We start from the raw sequence: 20,730 nt of genomic DNA on the forward strand, positions 1-20,730 counted from the left end.
ATGAAGCATTATAAAACAAAAGGTTTTATTTATTTATTTCGTCTCCAATCGATTATGTGGAGAGGATATGCCACAAAGAGCCTCTTCTGTAACTTATTTGGATGTAATTTTAATGTTTCTCAAGTCGCACACATTCCTCCATTCTGAGCTCTTTATTGCTGTTACTACATGCAGAAGATATTGAGCTTCTGTCCATGTGTGCCAAATCCCTGCGGTCAGCTCACACCCCGACAGGAGGGACCTGCTCTGGTCTTGGCTCGAGGGTTCCTTCCCCTCCACATCTCCATCTGCCCATCCCTCCTCATCTCCAGCTCTATGGCTCTCCTGGGGCGCAGACAGGTGCTTCTAACCCGTAAGAAAGTCTCCCCCTGTAGGTAACAACCTGTCTATGCCTGGCCACCTTCCCTAGTCGTGTACTCCCTATACTTTTTTCATTTCCTGGCCTGCTTCTCAGTCTTTTTTTATGTTGCTGAAAAAACGCATATAGCAAAACAATTTACTGCAGGCATGAACAAACAAAGATGCTTTCAATTTAAATAAATGCTTATTATCAGATAACTTCAATAAATATGAAGAGTCCCAGCAGAGCAACATTTGATTGCAGTGGCTTTGTGATCACGGGGCATACATTTGTTTAATTTAGACAGATAGAAAGTCTTGTGTTTGTGCATCTCCCCAGGGGCAGACCTATAGTATGCTCATTAGTTGTTGTGGGGTTTGGCGCACATGGTGACATAAGAACAAGGAAAAAGAGCCATTGTGACTTTGAGTTCCACCCTGCCTGCTGTTTCTTTCATCATCAGGAGTCTGCTCACGGAGCCAGCCACAGGAAATGGTGAAACCTCTAAAGCGGGGAAAAGATTTAGAATACAATAACATTTGTGCCGAATGGCATCTTTCATCTCCTTTCTCACCTATTTATCACTTGTTTTATCCCTCCGTTATTCACAACTCACTGGTTTGGACAATTGGTGGTGGAAAGCACAGAAACATGCATATGCATTGCTGCTGCTGTTTACAATGTAGAGAGGTCTTACTTGACACCAGTAAATTATATTTAATTTGTCTGTAGGCTTCACCTTTTCCATGCTGTACTTGCGTTAGGTTCACATCTTATCCCAATTATATGGAAATGTGGCAAAATCCTGCGCAAAGGGAACCAATGATATACCATAGATGATTGATCAATTTAACAATGAATCACTAATATACAATGCCTAAATGTCAAGCTAAAGAGAAGAAGACTGGTGCCAGGTCATTTTCTGTAAATCATACTTCTGTGTCATCCTGAACCAAACGTCAGCCTCATCAAACGGCAATTAGCACTTTCTCTCTTACACTCTCTCCTGAGTTCTTCCTATCCTTCTTTCTCCTTAAAACATCATCCTGTTGCTAATCCATCTCTCCATTTCTTCCCTCTGAGGGGAATCAGGCCTGTTTCTTCTCTTGTCTCGTTCATTTAGATATTTAAGTCAACCAAGATCCCCAGTGAAGGAGCTTTCTATGTACACAGGCCCTCTGCACCATTTACAAAATTGCCTTGCCCACTTGTACTGTCCCTTTTAATTTCAGTTCACACATACACACACATGCACTTTGGTCCCAAACCACCCAGGCCTCTCACGTTATTGTAAAATAACCTCCTTCCTAATCCACCTGGTTGTGCTAGGATCCTCCTGGGTAATTTGTTTTGTTCAAGTGCCCTAACACAGTACGCAGGATGAGGAGGCGGTTAACAAGGCAAGCTGAGAGGCCCGGGCAGTTTTAATCTGCCCTGGTCCTCTAGTGGCAAAGAGACGGACCCCGCAAGCCCCGAGCCAATCTCTCTGCCTCTCTTTGAAGGTCCTCTTTAATCCCTTTACGGAGAGGCAAGGAAATGCAGATGTGTGTAGATGTTTTTGTGTGTGCGCAATATGCCCTTGGTTAAGACCCTGCATCTCTCCATACAGGCCCAATGCAGATGGAGACTCGGTGCACATTGTTTCTTTGTCTTTCAAACAAACATACACACCACTTCATACATTGTCCACCCACAGTAGTTCCTGAACTTCCCCCATGGGGCCTCACCAGGGCCAAGTTCAACATCTGTGGAGTGGACACACACACACACACACACAAACACACACACACACACACACACACACACAGTGCTTTCATCTCTGCCTCTCCAGCGAGTCCCAGTGTTAAGGAAGGAAAATAGGATTGTGTAGAGCTCAGCGTTTGGGGAGCCCAAAGGCCGCCGGTCAAATTCAGCTCTTGCAGTCTGTGATGCCTTGCTTTGCCAGCCATCGCTCAAGTCATTTCAAACTCCATTCTCTCAGTTCCACCAGCCAACAACTCTGGAATGATAGCTTTCTTTTTTCATCCACCATAGTGTCTCCAGTGTAGAAGCTTTGCTTCTATTTTCTCTCACTTGGGTTTATTTGCTTTGTTTATCACAGTCCCCTTCTTTTCTCTTTCACACTGTTGTTGTATGTTGGCCGTTCTGTTTGCAATATTACACTTGCTGTCTTGTCGCACTGACTGGTTTTCCCATGGTGGAACTGTGCTTGTGTTCAGTGGCGCACAGCGAAACTAAAACCAAAACATTTATTTTCTCTGTTAAAAAAGCTCTGTTGAAATCCTAATGTGTTTTTGTTTTTTCTTGGTGAGGAAGCCACACAACATCTGTAGCACTATCATGCTGAGAAAAAGAATATATTTTTCAGCATTGCATTTTAGGGGCTTTATGCAGAACTGACTTGGCTCTGCAACAGGGCTGTACAGTGCGACAGTTTTGATCGCATTTGCTACTGAAATTGATCACGTGCGATGATGAATACAAGTCCAGTCGCACCAGTGCTAATGAGCAGATGCTGTCTGTTTGAGACACAGAGGAGCTATGCACAATACTGCTTAGAGGGCTCTACATTAACACTCTCCAAATGCGGGTGAATGTAGTCTTAGGCGAGTAAGTTATTAAGTCTACCCTCCACTTTGGCTGGTGAAAGATGTGTGCTCGGGATCTGTGCTTGTGCTGCGATTATAGCGTCTAACTTCACCAACGGTTAAAAACAGGAAGGAGACGGCTCTCTTTACATTAACGCAGTCAAGTTAGTGCGTGTGCAAACAGAACATTTCCTGTGCGCCTTCACAATAAAAGTCGGTTACTAGCCAAATGCGAGTTGACTCTTATTTTGAAGCAGGTAAGAACAGGAAGTTAGCGCTTCACAGCCCTGAAGTCAACCATGGACCTATAAAGAAAGCAGTCAACAGCAGTAACTATCTATGATTTAAACAAAGATTGACACAACCTATTTAACTTGGCCTAAATTGTATAACTATGTTTACTAATTTATTTAATAGGCTATATGTTCAATGTTTTAAAGTATGGTTTTCATTAAAAGAATGAAATGTTCTAAAAATGTTTGTTATTATTAGCCTAATATAATAATGATATGTTTATAAAAAATATATAGGTATAGACGTTATTTTTATAGTTCTATGGGGGGGAAATAATTCTGAATCAGCAAAAAAATTGCCATTGGCAGGTTAGACTCTTTTGTCTAAATTGCAATCAGTGCATCCCTATTAATTTTTCTACAATTATTACTGCACACTAGAATATCATATTCATTGAGAATCTCAAATAAAACCAAGATGACATGCTCAAAGGTAATTAGAGCTAAATGCAAGGGTTAGGGTCATGCAAGTTTTCGATCATACTTTGTGTGCTACCAAATTTATTTTTGTGCTACTGAATTTTTTTGCTTGCTAGCACCAGTGCTACCACTTTAAAAAATAAGCGTACAGCCCTGCTCTGCAAGCTAGTCAGGGATCCAAATCATAAAAAATAGAAAAAAAAAAACCCTCGTTAAAGATGTCTCTTTGGTAACACAGGGCAATATTTCTGCAGTCTAGAGTTTCATGTGAATGAACTGACTGCCACGTGGATCCATCCAAAGAGTTGCCGGTTTGAATCCACGTGTTGCTGGAGGTATTAAGATCCCTGTGTTATGAGAAGGCTCTCGCGATCAGCTCTGAGTCAAGATCTCTGAATGATGCAAATCCCCTAGCCGTATTTAAAGCTCCCAAATCATCCCTGGCCAAATCCCTTCAAGATATTCCCTGCTCGATTGGATGGCATTAAAGGATCACAGCGACAGAACAATACACCGTCTGGCAGCCTGGTGCAATGAGGGATCAAGGGAAGGGTTGATAGCAAAAAAAGTAGATGAAGAAATAAGAATAGAAGTGGACGAATAAGGTAGAGATTGATGATGCAAATTGGGAATATGGGCTGTTAGAACGGAGGGGGGGAAATAATTGTATTGGTAGGCAGGGAACAAATGACGAGAGAGACAGAGAGAGAGAGAGACAGGAGAAACAGACAGGTGCTTTTAGGGCTATAACATGGTGGAACTGAACGACCCCTGCTGCTGTTGGCTTGTATCATCATCTGTTCGTCAAAGCCGCTGCAAGCCAACAAGCTTTAATAATCTAAATCTCATTGTCAAATCTATGTATACTTTTCAAGGTTATTTATATAACATGTAGTCTGCTCCTAATGCTGTTATGTTACATGGAATATGAGCCCAGTTCCTGAAGATAAACACGATCACTCAGAATGTCCACACAGCTTTTCTCCTTGTGCTATTGGAAATGCATTTGATGGGAGAGAAAAACTGATTTTCTTTTTCTGTCACTTCTAGAGAGTGCAGGGAGCTGGTTGAAAAACACATTTTCTTCCTTCTCTCTTTTTCCTCTCCTGTCGGTGTCACTGAGTCTGTATGTGTGTCAGTTGATATTGATGGCGCTAGCATAGAGCAGCAATGCTGCCCTCTCTTCTTCAGCAAAATAAAAGGCTGTTACAAGCACCATAGATCCAGGAGCCAGTGCAAGGGCCCAGACTGCATCGACCACCCATACTCTGCATAGTATGGACAGGCACAGAGATATAAGGCTCAGCTAAATTAACTTTAAATGAATAGTTTTCTTAGAACAGAGGCAGCAGTTTTACTCTGAAGCATTGGCACTTATAAGCTTTGTTATGATGCAGAGAGTGAAGTATTAACAGAAGAGTTAGTTCCTGACTTTGTAATGTGCCACTTTCAACTGTACCTCAGTAAACTGGGTGATTGGCAGTAATGGGGCGGAGCAGCTGTGATGTGTGTGTGTGTAATAATCTGACTGGAGTCAGGTTCACTTCTATGCTAATGAGCTAGTATGTTGGTGGTTTAGCATGACTAATGGCGCACATCGCTAACAGAGCTGTCTGGGAGTGAGGAAGGGAGCAAAGGAGAAATAAAGAGGCTTTATAGGAGTCTTGTGAAGGTATGAGACAGTCAAGAGATGAGAGTTGCAGGAGATTGCGTTGTTAATCTTTGGGGAAAGGAAAATACAGTTGAGGCCTGATTCCCTTGGCAGATATGTTCACAAAAGCCGTAGAGCAAGGCAGAGGAAAGAAAATTGCCTTTTGAAAATGCAGCAGTGAATCTAAGAAAGGATATAAAGCACTTACTCCAGTGCACTCTTTAAAGGTGGTTTTCATGAAAGAGAAAATGTTATGTTTGTGTAGCCTTTGATGTATGTATTTTTTTCTTGCTGATTTATACATATTCTTGACATTGAAAAGTAAAAGGGGTCTAATGTTTATTTATGTGGTGTATATGTAATATTTTTTATTATTCCTTTCAGCACTTGATTAATGCTTAGCTTTCCAAGATACATATGTGGGTGGGTGTGTGTGTGTGTGTGTGTGTGTGGCATATATATGATTTTTTACTTTTGCTTCAGTCGTCGTTTGATTTACAGTCTTATCTATGAAAACATAGGAATCAGGTTTGGCGCGTATGTTTTTTCATTTCTTATCCCAATCCAAGTTTTTCTTTAGTTGACTTAAATTGATTAGACCTTCTTGACACTTTTTAAATTTAGTGTGTGGACATGTTTTGAAGCTTGCTACAAGTACTCACTCCTTCCTCTCCTCTATCCGGCCGCTCCTGGAGTGTGGAATTGTTGATAAGTCGACTTGGCAGCGTGGCGAGAGTAATCATTTTCCTCCAGATGTTAGAGTTTGGGAAGGAACCAAAAGGGAGGTGAGAGAGGGGGGGGGGAGAAAAAAACCAGCTGCCGCCACTACCAGTTCCACCCCTCTACATGAAGTCATCTACTCCTCCCTCCCCCAGGCTCCCAATACCACCGCCTGCTGCACTCTACTCTGCTGATTTCCTTTCCCCTTCTTATTCTCAGTTCTACACATTCTGCCTCCCTCTGTATCCCAAGAGGCAGCCAGGGCAGGCTGTGTTTACTGCTGAGGTAATTGGAGTAGTTTGGATAGAGCCTGACCCCGGCCCTGCAAAGGCCTCGTGTGTGTGTGTGTGTGTCCACGTCCGTATACGCCCAATGACTGGCAGTGAGGCCAGGGAAGCAAAGCAGGCCTTAGCCAGTGTCAGCCCACTAGGGAACAGACAAATTGGTTTTCACTACGCTGTCTGTTTTTTCTTGTCTCATATTCTCCAGCTATCCCTTTCTTCTTCCTGCATATCGCTCCACACCAACTCAAAGACAATCATTCATGCTTTCTCTTGTACTCGCTCTGCAGCGCTTTTTCCTCCTCCTGGTACTCCTTTGTTCCACCTCTCCTCTCTCTTTTCTCTCTCTTGCTACATAGACACTGATTCTGGCCAGATATGAGCAAAAACTCCCCCTCAGTTGAAGCCATAGACATTAGCAAATTCATCCAACCTAATACAGGCGCCGGTTGTGTTTATCTGTGGGTGGAGATGTCAAGGGGAGAGTGAGGGTGCAGCCCCATAAACATTCTCATGCTTATTGTTGTCCACACAGCATATAGCATCCAACTTAAGCGCTATTGTCTGTAACAATTTGCATTGGCTTCAGTTTGTATTCGTCAACATGTGAACACAAGCTTTTATCAGGAGAGAAGCACAGAAGTTGAAAGCATGACAGTGATTTAGCATGCATCTAGTGACCTCATCTTAGGGTTGTCGGGTAGTGGCAGTGGGACATGGCTCACCTACTTTAGCTCATCGCAGCTCACCGTCTCCTCCCTCCTTTTCCCTCCTCCCGTCATCCCTCCCTCTTGCTCCTCCCTGATAGCTTTTACCGCTCTGCTGATTTCACAAATAGGCCTCATTGATTGAATCTGATTCTTCTGGATAGAGCAGCTTTATTGAGTGGCTTTTTCGCTGATGGACAGGAGGGTGTGTGTGTGCACGCGTGTGTGTTTGTTACGTGCCCACACGCTTGCATGTTAGGGAAGATAAGGGAAAACTTCCTTTCCTCTTCCCTCTCATTCTGTAATCCAGCAGCAATTCTTCTCCTGGGAATTCCAGCAGCCAGATCATTACAGAGACACACACACACACACACACACACACACACACACACACACACACACACACACACACACACACACACACACACACACACACACACACACACACACACACACACACACACACACACACACACAGCCCTAGTGGTGGCTGCTTCTAAGTGAATGTTTTATCGTGTGTGGCGCATGCTGACTGAGGAGTGCGTTAATGTGGCAACACCTTGAGCAAGGCAACGTTAAAGCGCTAACTACTTTCTCTGGCGCTGTTCATCAAACATTCATCTATGCTGTTGGAAGCTGGCTGCGCTGCACTCAGGACTGTACGCTTTATGTCAATCCAACTCCACTCCAGCGGTGTCACCAGCATTATCGTTTGGTTTCATCTGATCACAAGGCTTCTGTCTGAAGCCATTTTGGATCACCTTCTTTTTTTGTTGTGTAGCTCAAACCAGGGCACCAATACTGCAGACACTAGCCAAACATCCACAATAATAGAGAACAAAACACAGAAAAAGTGTGGTAATGGTGTTGGGAATTTGTATCTTGATGGGTAGAAATTAGCTTGTTTCAGATGTAAAACGGGAAGATCTGTCAGGGTTTGGGGGGGGGGGGACGGGGGGTGCTGCTGCTAACAAACTGTTCAAAAGCTTTATCAGCAGCATTCCAGTGGGGATACACACATTTCACACACAGCAGTGCACACCTCATCCCAGCAGCAGCAGCAGCATCTGTGCGTTACCCCCATTTCTCCCTGCCCTCTATTTTGTCTCTCTCCTCTCAACAGGCAGTGTGCCACCTATGCAGAGCTGGATTGATGGTGGCACCCTCTTGCCCCGCATCCATTAACCCCCACAACCCTGCAGATCCATCATCATACAACACACACACACAAACACACATAAGCAGCCCCAACACTCATATCCTGGCATGTAAGGCTGAGCTGCAGCCTGCTGCCGAGCTTCCCCTGTTCTACTCCCTCTCATACATACAGTTCTCATCTTGTGAGATGCCGACTTGTACTTTTGAACACCCCCACATGTGCTGATTATTTTGTCTGCAACAAGGCTCACATTTTGAAATTCAAAGTATTTAAGTCTTGCCCAAAAGACACCAAGGATCTGTGGTTCTCCAGTTGGCACTCATTCTGTTGGGATATACCCCACTCCCAAGGGTTACCTGTGCTCAGTTTAAGACGAGAAGACGTTTAAAGCCATTTCAATAAATGTCATATTCAATTATTTCCCATCTTTTTCACCCTCTGCTTAATGTGCCATTTTAGCTGCTGTCCCCTCCTCCCCCCTTCAAAGAGACCTCAAATAGCCCAGTCTGCTCCGATTGGTCAGCTCCAAACGCAGACTAAGAATATCACAATAACCGGCTTCTAAACTACTACTCTGGTTATGTAACAGGCTTAAAGTGAGAATCAGCGTTCACACAGTTTCTCTACAATCTCACTTGCCTTTCCCAGCTCCTCTATTTCACAGGGTGTTTAGACACGAGTACTGCGGTGGGCGGAATTATTTAACTGATAACCGGTTGTGAAAAATCAAAACGGCTTGCTTGAATCACGTCTTTTCTGACCTAGACAGCGCAAAATAAACTGCCTTAACTGAGTGACGTCTGTTTGTTGCTAGGTTTGCCGAGTTCCCAAATGTAAGAGGACAAGCTACTAAAAAAAGTGAGCTTCTCAGTCGTAATACGTCCCTTTAAGCTATGAACGCATTACAAATTCAGCCCCCCTCCAGGGTTTACGTCCGATGAAGTTATATTTTGATTTTGCCTACTCCTTTTGTCTTTCCTTCACGTGTTTCTCAATTTTGTCTAGCGATTCAGCCTGGCCCACTTCCAAATAATTACTGGCAGAGTTTTTAAGGACAAACACACAAAGAAAATGGAAAAACAGCTCTTTGGATTTGTGAGTCATTAGCTTAGGTAGCTTGTTTTTAAATATGTTAACAAGGTTGTAGCGGTCAAGTTCTGATTTCATTTGTGATATAAATAACTCAAGAGGAAAACAGAAAAAAGAAGTACCTAAGATAACAGTGATAACTTGATCATGTTTATTTTGCACTTGTTTAGGTGTGATCTGGCAGCCATTTCCCAGGCTTGGTCATCCCTGTGTATCTATACTTAGAGATTGCAAAGTCTTAATTAGTAGTGATTTTGACTCTCCATTGAGCAGTGTTTACTTGCCCATATTAGCCATTGACCAGGGCCATGTTCAATTATCATGGACTGGTTATCATCTTTGACACAGCCATGTCAAGTGGCCCTTTCTTCGCCTTTTGAAGTGGTTAGTGAGGGAATGAAATAGAGCTTGGCTGATATTTTGGAGCAACTTGGATTTGTGTGTGTGGTTGTATGTATGTTTTAGGAAAATGTGTTAAAATTCCTTGATGTGTTCATTACGACATATGTAGTTCATGGATGGTTCACAGTTGTACATTCCCATGTTATTTTGAACGGAATCATGAATGAATAATTTGATTGTAATCGTTTTTACGTTAGCCGTTTGTTCAGTATCATCATCTGATATTACACCACACTAAAATTGTGAACATTCTTTCAGGTCTTATGCCCGTCATCAAAATTTGATTAAAAAAATTAGAATCATGTATGGTGCATCACTTGTGTAAGCATTCAAAGCATTTTGTCTCTTGGCAGAGAAAAAGTGTTGTAGCTTAGGAAAAATTTGTGTCATTTTGTGCTTCAATACTCCCCCATTTAAAATTAAAGGGAGACACAGCACAGTGGATGTAGTGAAGGAGAGAAAGTGGTTTAGAGAATTTCTTTGCTTCGTTAATTGGCAGCTCTGTGGTACGCTAAACATGACACACACACACACACACACACACAGCTAAATACTGTGACTGCTCTGAAGCCACTGCCTTATATTTAGTCAAGGGAGACCAGCCTCTGTCACGTTTTCTCTTGCTTTACCACACTCGTTCTCTTCCTCTCTCTATGTGGCTGTGTTGAAGAGGAGTCTCCGGGGAAGGCTTAACTCTTGAGCCCTCCTTCTTTTTCCTTTCTCTCTCTCGCCACTTCCACGTCGTTCTTTCCTCGCAGTCCCTCTGACTAGAACGGCAGACTGTTAGATGCGTTTAGACAGAGACCGGGAGACAGTCTGCACATAGAGAGAATAGAGAAACTGAGGACATAGACTTACAGGTGTGTGTTGACACCTTTCTTTGTATTTGATGAGCAAACAAGCATCATCGCAATGTAGCCTTCTTTTTTTAAAGCAGCAAATGGCAATCATCTATAGTTCAGTTAAGATGGATCCGAGGTCAGCAAGGCTTTCACATGCCTGTCTGTGTGAACCCTTCAGTTTGGAGAGTAATACACATAAGGCCCTGCTCAAATTATGATGTACTACCTGGAAAATCACAGGGGCTTTTGTGTTGTCATGGTTATTGAGTGTTCGGTAGCTTCAGGGGAAATGGAATTTTGGGGAAGAGATGGGGGGGCGGGGGTGCAGTAAGGGAAGGAGGACGAATGGATGGGTTTGAGTGGGAGGAGGAGTGCTATCTTAATTGCTTTCCGTGAATAATTTCAGTCCATTAATTTGGCGATAATGACAGTGGCTTCGTCTTTTGTATTTATTTATCCAAACATTAATTGACAGGACTGACATTAGCCAGGGCGGCTATTGCGTATTTGATTGCGCACAAGGGAGCAAAAGACAATTACAGTAATTATCATTCCGAAATGGATTATGAATATGCATTCCCACACTTAATGTCTCTGTCAGCATTTTGGCAAGGACAAGGCACTCTGCCATGACAACAGCACTTTAGCTTATCTCCATCTCGTGTTTCCTGCAAACTCCATCCAACTGGTGCTTGTGGAGAACAGATGACATGTTCTGTCTGAATGACAAAGCGGTCCCTCTGCATATTTTTAACAACACCGGGGAACGTTGTTTGCAGAAATTGTCGTCATGAGGATTGTTTTGATTGGTCAGTTAAAGGGCCTCAGCTTGTGTGGAATAAGTGTGTGTTGTGTTATTGTGATTGGACATTAAAGTTTCCCTTTTTGTTTTTTCATTGTCCAGGCGGAGGGAGAAGACAATTTGAAGAAGATGCAGCTGATGGAGCTAGCCATTCTCAATGGGACATACAGAGACAACAACATCAAAGCGCGTAAGTGAGCAGCCATGAACACACACATCCAAAATGTCTTAATTTATGCTATTTTGCACCATACATGACTAATATTTTAACTGCATATACCACGACTTAATCATTTAAAAACAAACTCTTTCTGTATTTTTCTCATGAACTAATACTGTTTACCTCCATCAAACAAATGTGTAGTCAGACTTCCTGGATACATACCGTGATATTATCTCTGCACTACTAGCAGACCTCTCTCTCTCTCTCAAGATCTCCAAACCATTCATGTTTACCTACCCAGCCATGAGTAGGACAAACTTCCATTCAGTTCCATATTCTATATTTCCTTCCTCCTCATCCATTTCCTCCATTTGTCCTCTCCCTTTGCAGTCCTGATATGATCGCACTGTCACTTGCTTAACTTTCAGCACATTGCTGTATCCCACCTGCTCAACTCTGCATGTCAGTCACTAGCCCACACGCCTACTGCGTTTGCTCTGTTATCACCAAATGACACTTTTAAATGCATAAATATTAATTATGATTTTGATAAAGTTAATCTTCAACAGCACAAAAATGTTGCTTAAAAAGAATATTATTACATAACCTTACTATAATTTACTCTCTGGACCTGAGGTAATGTTCTTAATTATTCATTCAAATTTAAATTGAAACATGATCATAAAATATTTTTTTCGATTCACTTGGGCTCAAATTAATGAATTGAAACTCAAAGTGATTAATTTCACAGTTTAACTTGATTTTACATTTGCTCAAATAGTAGCATGCCAATTAACGACAAACTGGCCCACCAGCTAACCATAGTTATTACCAGCGCTTAATTGAATTGACCTGTCTTTCAGTGAAGCTTCTTCGGCACGGCTCGCAGCACATGCTAATGCAGAACCACTTGAAAAATGATTTGTGTGCGTTCATTTGTATGTTATCCAACTTAAATGGACTGCTGACTGTGAAGGGGGATCAACACAAGTGGAGTACGTTCCCATTGTGATCATTGATCTTCATATTCAGGCCAAAGTTATTGATCATTCTTCTGTGAAACCTGCATCTCCTCTACATGAAGTCACCAGCTCCATTTCTGTTGTGCCTTGTGTTTTACCTCACCTATGCCATTTCCACTAGATGAATGTGTAGCTGCTCGGTGATTTCTAAGCTTTGAATGCATTGGGATGACAGCATCATTTTGTGCTTCTTGTGTTTTTGGTGTGGGGGGTTACTTTTTATTTTTAGTTTGGCTATGCAAAAGATTGTGGCTTTTGTGGTTCACCACCATGATCATTGCATGGATTAATTTTCCTTTTTGCCCCCCCCCCCCTTCCTCTCCCCCTCTCTACCTGCCACTTCCTGTTCCCTCTCCTTTCCCTCTGTATTTTCACCCTTCACTGTCCATCTGTGATTATGATCAACCACTTTATCTTTTGTCCTCTTTCTTTCTTTCTTTCTTTCTTTCTATTCCTGTCCTCCGCTCTCTTGCTTATGGCAGCCCACCTTGCATTCTCTCTTGCAGCAGCGGCAGCAGCCGCTCAGGGCCAGCGTCTCATAGCGGGCCCCAATGGTCAGGTGTTGCCTCCCCAGGCACTCCACCGGCCACCGACACCAGGTGGGGGCCCCATCATGAACCTCATCCGCTCACCTCAGATGGCTGCCATGATGCCCAATGGCACCCCCACCCTGGTGCCTCCCTCCCCCGATGGCGGGCTCATCTACACCACCCCTTATGACTACCCTTACGCCCTGGCACCCACCTCCCTGTTGGAGTACCCCATCGAGCACAGTGGGGTTCTAGGTAAGAGAGCCTGGGGGAGCATGGGTGCAGCAGGTACAGCGGCCAACTTTGGCCAGCCTGGACATGAGGCCGGCTTGTTTTACCCCGGAGGTATGCTGGACGCGGCTTCCATGAGCCAATGTCAGGACTTGTTGAAAGGTAAATATGTCGTGTCCACCTGAAGATCAAAAACAAACTCACAGAGTGGATGTGCTGGTGAAGCTCTTGGTAATAGGATAACCAGCAATGTGGCTCATATGGACAATGTATTAAAATGGCAAAAGAGGGACAGAAATTACATTGTGTGGGGGGGGGGGCTCGGCTCTTGGAAAGTTCTCTTTATAATTAAGACTAAGGTTACGTCACTGTTTTAGTTACGCTCTGGCCAAACAGTTCTGCTCTCAGGTTTACATTGCCTCCTTTCTGCAAGGGTTTGTATTGGAGGACTTGCCTCTGTGTGAAATGAGGCACGCTGACAGAAATCCGCTCACATACACAGAGCCTGCTCTCTAACCCTTTCATGCACTGGCCTAGAGGCATATTCAGTCTGGCGGCAGATCCCCTCGGATTTCTGCAGCTTTTGAAATCATTTCTGCGTGCTGTTCTCTGCAGGCAGGCCTTGATGCCTGTAGATAGTCCCTCTCTCACTCCCACTGGGGATGTTCATTAAATTCCACCAGTCTTCCCTTTTTTATTTTCCTTCCCCTCTCTCCATTGTCTCAGCTTCATCCCTCTTGAACTGGAGCTCTGTGCTAAGACCTGATGCTTCCCATGGTTACTGTGTCTCGAATACAGTTCAATACGAGGGTATGTATAATATGTATTAAATCTCAATGGTGCTTTAAGTTTACCACATCCTCTACCAAAGAGACAGCTGAATATCTCCCGATGAGATGGACAACATATGTTGTACTGAGGCTGTAGTTAACAAAGGCAAAGCTGTTTTCACCCCACGCTAACACACAGAACAGGCCTTTGTCAGTTGCTATAATTTGTCACAGTACTCCTTATGTCTGCGGCATCATCTGGCAGCAGCAGACAGAAGTGTGATTTTAGCTGACCTGTGTATTCGAGGTGCCTCTGGGAGTCATGTGTAGAACAGACAGGGGCAGCTGACTGGCTTTTCTCTCTTTAACTTGCAGGGTTACACCAGCTTAGTGCATTTTATTTACTCACACTATCGATTGATGCCTTCAGCAACACAAGGCCCTGTGGATCACACTCACATGCACTTGGCTCAGCTGCCTGTGCTACTGTATCTAGCCACCATTGGAATCTCTGAGAAGCTAGGAAATGTCAGGCCATCTACTTCTTCAAAGTAAAGTAGGGGGCCTGCTTAGTCATAAGCCAAAAAAAGAAAATCAGAGCAAAATCCTTGTTGAATATTATTAAGTTATTTCACATGTCCCCTCTGGTAGAGCTTGGGTTTATTTTTCTTAATTCCTGCACACATTTCATTTTCATAACTGTTTAACACAGTGACACGCCAACAGTTTGTGTCATGTATATGAAGACAGTATCGAGCACCACGGTAGGAAGAAATCAGATGTGACACATTTAGGAGGAAATGACGGCCTCTGCCGCCAGTAAACAAATTGAACTGGAGAGAAATAGGGAAAGAGGGAAAGAGAAAATGAACGAGAGGAGAGGCAGGTGGTGTCAGGCACTGTTCAATTACCATCAGAGCAGTATTGAATTTCCCCACCTAAATATCTAAATAAAGAGACAAATTTCTCTCAATCCCCCTCTGGATTTGCAGAGGAAGAATCACATTATTTTTTGCCAGACAGCCCGTGAGCCTGTTCCCTGTACCCTGCCCCGCTTTTCAAAGAGTCCTCCATGTCACTCTGAGCACTGTGGAATTTTATTACTTAAGTTATGCATTTTTTCAAATGCCAAACTCCAAAAAAAGATGTATAATTATTTTCTACTGCATTTTTCTACCCGAGAGAAGAAAAAAAGAGTTGTGTTTGTGTGTGTATATGTACAGTACTATAATCTGTATTCTGTTGCTATTATGTGTATTGTATTATCCAAGCATTATAATGATAATGGCTAAAAATGTGAATGTTATTACTGTAAAAGATGACTGTTTTTTCCCCCTGCTCAAAGTGAATGGTTTCTAACCTTGTGGACCTGTTACGATCTAGGTGCAATGGCTACTAAAGTGAGACGGCATGACACGCGGGTCCATCCTTACCAAAGGATTGTGACCGCTGACAGAGGTCAGTTTAGTCTCTTAGCTACACTCTGCTATTGACTGATGAATTTCAATGATTATTATGCCTATTATGCCTCGATGCCTCGATGACTGTATTGTACTTTTGTGTTTGCATTTGCCCCCATCACCTTTCCTACCCCATACATCCACGCACCAGCTAAATGGTCGCTCGTGGTTATGCACATTTTGTTTACATTTAGTACTTAACATATGCAGTATGTTTAGACTGTGTCAAAGCTCAGGCAGAAGTGATCTTAACAGCTTTTGGTTCATTGCAGCTGTGAAGCCAGGACAGGTATTACTTTGCAGGCAATGTTGAAGGTGTATAATGACATTCCTCTGATGTGAGATTAGAGTTTAAAATGGGCCAGGCTTGTTCCCATACATGATTTATCTCCTCGGCTCATAAGGAGCGAATAGAAAAGAGAAACATTTCAATACTGTATCTGAGAGACCTATTAAGCAGAAGACAAGTAGCCACACTGCTACCGGGCACCATTTCACCTTGACATTTAAATTTATTTTGCTTTCTTATTTTTCTATGGAAGGTAGACACGCACAGACATAAGCTGAGGTAGCTTGCATTGTCAGTCCAGTGTATATGCAAATAGATGGAAATAAAAGCTAAAACTAATTTTTTTAAATATTTCAGTTGTACTGAGGTACTGTCATTTTATATTTGAGCATTTTATATCAAATGTATTTATGGTTCTTGTGTATATTTATATTATATAAAAATATACTGCTAAATAAAGAAAAAAGAATCGGAAAACATCGATTCATCTATTTATTGCACATTTACTACATTTACTACTAGTCAGTTATCCCTCACGTAACATTAGTTACTGTAAGTCTCCTAACTAATCACACGTTTGTAACTTGCACTCAAACTTGACAGACACTAAAATACTAGATATTTGTTTTTTCTTATTTTGTTTGTCCGTTCGACCTCTCTTTGCTTCTGTTGTTTGGTTTTGGGGGCAGTATGCGCTTAAATTAAACCACCAAGCTAGCTGTTTCAGGGTGGGGGCTTAGTAGTTGGGATCATGACTTGACCACCTCATGATAATGAGATTAGCTGGGTTCATCTCACATTGGCATGGGAATTGGGGGTGGGGGGGGGGCACATAAGAGATTGCATTCATTTTATTGTTAAAATGATGTCATTCCAGTCTCTTCTTGCTGACACTAATATCCTTTCTATCTTTTTTTTCTGTTTGTTTTGTTTTTGTTTCTAACCACCTAGCCGCCACCGGCAACTAACACATGACCTTCTGACCTCTGAACTCTTCACCCAATGACGAGCCGCCCCAAGCCTGCCTGCTGATCAGTTAACTGGTAATTGCCTTTTGCTAGCCTCTCGGACGCAAGTGACAGAGAGAGAGAGAGAGAAAGAGAGGCGCCTGCCCGTACAGTTACCCTAACACGTTCTGACAAAAATAGAAACCAACGCAGAATCTTCACAGAAACACAACCAAACCCAACAAAAGTTGTGTAATATTCATTTTTTCCCTCTGTTCATTGAGTTTAATTCCCATTCTTTCTCTTTCTTTTTCTTCATGAATCATTTACTGGGTGGATGTGTTTGTGGTATTACTCATAAATCTGCACTGAATTATATAGCAATAAAGACCCCCACCCTAACCTGCCCACCCACCCTCCTTCAGTCACTCTAATTTGGTGACCTCACAAGTACGAAATCCAAGTTGAACACCGATTTGACGCAAACCATGTGGTTTCAGAGTAATGGCATAATTCTCCCTTAATGCGTAATATCCCCTCCCTGTTCCCACACACCCAACTAAGAAAAAGAAATAGAATGAAAGAGAACGTACACTCACATTAACTTGTTTAATTTTCTGTCATTTTTCACTTGTAGTGCAAGTTGTTGAGCTCTAAAATATAATAATGAGCTGACACATTCTGGGTGTGCACCTCCAAACCAGCTTTCTGTCTGTTTTAAAAAAAAAAGCATGGCTAAAATGATTGCAAATTGAGCTTTTTATGATTTACATGTTTTTTTCTTCTGTCTTTTATTTTAATTTTAATTTTAATTTTTTTGCTTTACCTTGAAGTCATTTTCTCCATTTGATTTTGGTTTCTTTGTTCACATTTGACTAATTAGCTTTGCTTCAATTGACAAGCCAAAATAAGGCAGGTGGTCCTATCTCCTGGAAAACAAAACGCAATCTTATGTATGAAGCAGGCTGCAGATGGAAAGAAATTATGAAAGGCAAGATGGGAAGGTCACTATTTGGGATGATGGGTGTGTGTGTGTGTGTGCGCGTGTGTGTGTGTTCTGTTTTTTTTTGTTTTTTTCTATTAATACTACAATGAAAGTAGGGTGTGCTGAGGCTTTGGGGGCATTGGTTCAGTGCTTATTAGCTACTGATGACCATTGCTACGCCCCCATCCACACTACATCCCCATTATACAGTGCCTGATGTATTTAGAAAAAATATCTCAATGAGTTAGCTGAGCTGTGATCGAAAAGACAAAAAAAAAGTATTAAGTGTGCATATTTAGCCAAAGGGTTTTTCAATGAATTATATCTGCAATTATGCATTTGTCTCACAGAGGGCTCTCTTTGTGATTTTAGCGTTTGGAAAGGTGTGAATTTGTGGTGCCTGCCTTCAGCAGTGAGATGATTTTTGACGTATTAATGCTCTATTTTTTTTTCTGAGGTGAACGCAGGCAATTAACACTAAATCGACGTGCTACTCAATGACAGTACATTGTGAGAGGGAAGGGCAATTTGAAGTTCTGTACATAAATGATGATACCTGGCTTCTATATTGAGTTGTTTCATCAGCCACTTTGCCGAAAGAGTATTGTTCTTTTTCTTCTTTCCTTTTTTGCATCTCAACATTTGGCCAATCCTTTTATTCTTTAAGTGTTTTTATTTTTATTTTGTTTAACCCATGTAAACATCCAGTTGGGATTCAGGTGGGCAAAGTATGAGCCTTCCTGCAAATAAGAAAACAATATTTTTTAGTTTGAATTATTTGAATGATGAAACATTTGTTTTTCAACACATAATAATTCATCCAAAAGCGCATCCACAATGTGTCACACCTCCATGTAATCGTTGTCTAGCTCCTGAGCCCACAATCTTATGTTTGACTCTCTCAAGAAAAAATAGGATGTGAAAGCCATGCCTGCCTGTTCAAATTGCTTTATACATACGTCTTATATATAAATATATAAATATATAAAAATGTAGATATCTGTCATTGCATATACAAATACAGAAGAGAACAAAAAATAGATAATTTTACAGGGTGCTGGAGAAGATAAAAAAAAATTAAAAATCTATTTTTGGCAATTTTAGCTTTTGATACTTTACTTGCAGTTACAAAATCAGAAAAAAGTTAAAAAAAAAAAAGAAAAAAAAAGTTTAGTGTGGGAAGCATACAAAACTGAGCGGGTGAGGAAAAAGCTGTTACCTTGGATATGATTGGAATGGAAGACGAAGACCAAAACAGTCAGAAGTTTGGGTGGATCATAGCGAGAAAGATACCTAAAGAGAGTTTAAAAAAAAAGATCAAATCAAAGTGCCTTATCAACAGTGGTTTCTGTTTTCTGAGTATTCCAGTTGTGTTCAATAATATCCAGCACCCACCAAGATGGCGCAGAGAGGAATGGCTAGTGTTACACGCTCTGAATAGTCGAGCAGGGTAGCTCCCACCGTACCGTGGTGTTGTTACCCAAGTTATTCTATGCAAAAAGAATAGCAGTCGTTTTGACCAGCTAAAATATGTGCCATGGTTTTGTCTTCCTGAAAGGAGTTTCTTCTGTTTCTTGACTTGATGGCCCTTTACTCTGCTGTATGTGCAGGTTTTGTTCTCTTTTTATTTTAGATTTTAATGATCAAATGAAATATTGTCTTGATTTTTGGTGAACTGTGACTAACTTCCTAGAACAAAATTAACTGCCAATAGCAATGCAGTAGTCTGCCAGAACATGTTTTTGATCATGAGCTGAGAAAAATACATAACATTCAAGGGAATGGATATGAAAGGGGGTTAAAGTTTGTTCCCGTTTGGCATTAAGCCTGTTTGTTTCAAGAGCTGCAAACCGAAGGCATCCGCTCCATATATCTCCATGTCAATTTGACAACCAACTATCGATACAATCATGAGATGCATAATGGAAGAAATCAGATGCCGGATGAATGAAACGAGCAACTCTATTTCACAGTCAAATGGTTTTCAGTTATTGAAACAACTGACTGTTGCTGGAAGGTGAAATGAACTCAAAATATAAAATTGAGGAATTCGTAGATCCTAATATCACCCTTGGCAGTTTGTTTTTCTATTCATAGCTCCTTCATCAAACTGTTACACCGAAAGGTCAATGAATTCTTCTTTTTCAGTGTTATTATTTTAAATTGAAATGCAATATTAAAGTGGAGCAAGAGATGGCTATTCAGCATTTGACAGTATTAAGAAAAATTCCCTCTGCAATGTTACGACTTTGTGAAAAGCTGGATAAGTCCATCAGGTGAAAGGTTAACTCTATACCTACCGTATTCTCTCTGGCCTGCCTACTACATGTATGATAATGTAATTAACAGCCATTGTTACAGGTTTATAATGTATTTTTCTAATCTCATTTTATATGTATATTAATCATGTTTCTGAGTGCTTTTTTTTTTTTTTATGAAACCCACTGCAACTTTTTTCTCCCCTAAACAGACCTCCCCCCTCCAGCCCCTCCCTTCTCCTTTAATTCTTGAAAACTGTCTCTTGTGGGGAGTGTTGCCTTTTCCCTGTTATATTTTGTTTTATTTTTCCTGCCAATTCCCAGCTTGTTTAACTCATTAGCGACTTTATTAGTTATCTTGTCATAAGTATTTTTACATGCTTGCATTTAGTTTTCATGGTGTATGCTGTTATTTTTCTTATTAACCTCTTGGCATTTATTTTAATAAAACATTCTTAGTAAGAATTTTACTAACTTGCTGATATTTTGTCTTGTGTTTTTAACCAGTTTCATGAATGTATTACCTTGGTCTGGTTCACGGACTAACACAATTAAAACTGGTGTCTGGCCATCACTTACACTGAATCACTCACACACTACATAAACACACCAGTTTTCCACCACACACACTCACACATTAGTCAAGTGTGCACATATGCTCTACATACTCGGCGCACACACACAACCTAACTGGAAACTGCACGAGTTGATAAGCGTCCCTCACTCCTGCTCACGCGCTCTCACCTCTGTGCTGGAGAAATCTGCTGACACTCTTCATACT

The 20,730-nt window shown here is 41.7% G+C and overlaps 1 protein-coding gene across 6 annotated transcripts in view; it reads left to right on the plus strand.

Annotated features, from left to right (window-relative positions):
* Positions 1-20,414, plus strand: part of qkia (QKI, KH domain containing, RNA binding a) — a 72,053-nt gene extending 51,639 nt beyond the window's left edge. The window contains exons 5-9 of one of the 6 annotated variants that reach the window (XM_080041850.1): positions 11,397-11,484; positions 12,962-13,402; positions 13,967-14,050; positions 15,394-15,468; positions 16,711-20,414. In XM_080041850.1, the coding sequence (XP_079897976.1) occupies positions 11,397-11,484; positions 12,962-13,402; positions 13,967-14,050; positions 15,394-15,468; positions 16,711-16,727 (705 nt within the window). In that variant the 3' untranslated portion in view covers positions 16,728-20,414. Of the gene's footprint in view, positions 1-11,396; positions 11,485-12,961; positions 13,403-13,966; positions 14,051-15,393; positions 16,180-16,710 lie in introns of those variants that run through there. The other 5 variants (XM_080041853.1, XM_080041849.1, XM_080041854.1 and 2 more) reach the window with 5 other exon arrangements.
* The last annotated feature ends 316 nt before the right edge of the window (positions 20,415-20,730 follow it).

The sequence above is a fragment of the Ammodytes marinus genome (genome assembly GCF_949987685.1).
Source record: "Ammodytes marinus genome assembly, chromosome: 15".
NCBI lineage: Eukaryota > Metazoa > Chordata > Actinopteri > Uranoscopiformes > Ammodytidae > Ammodytes > Ammodytes marinus.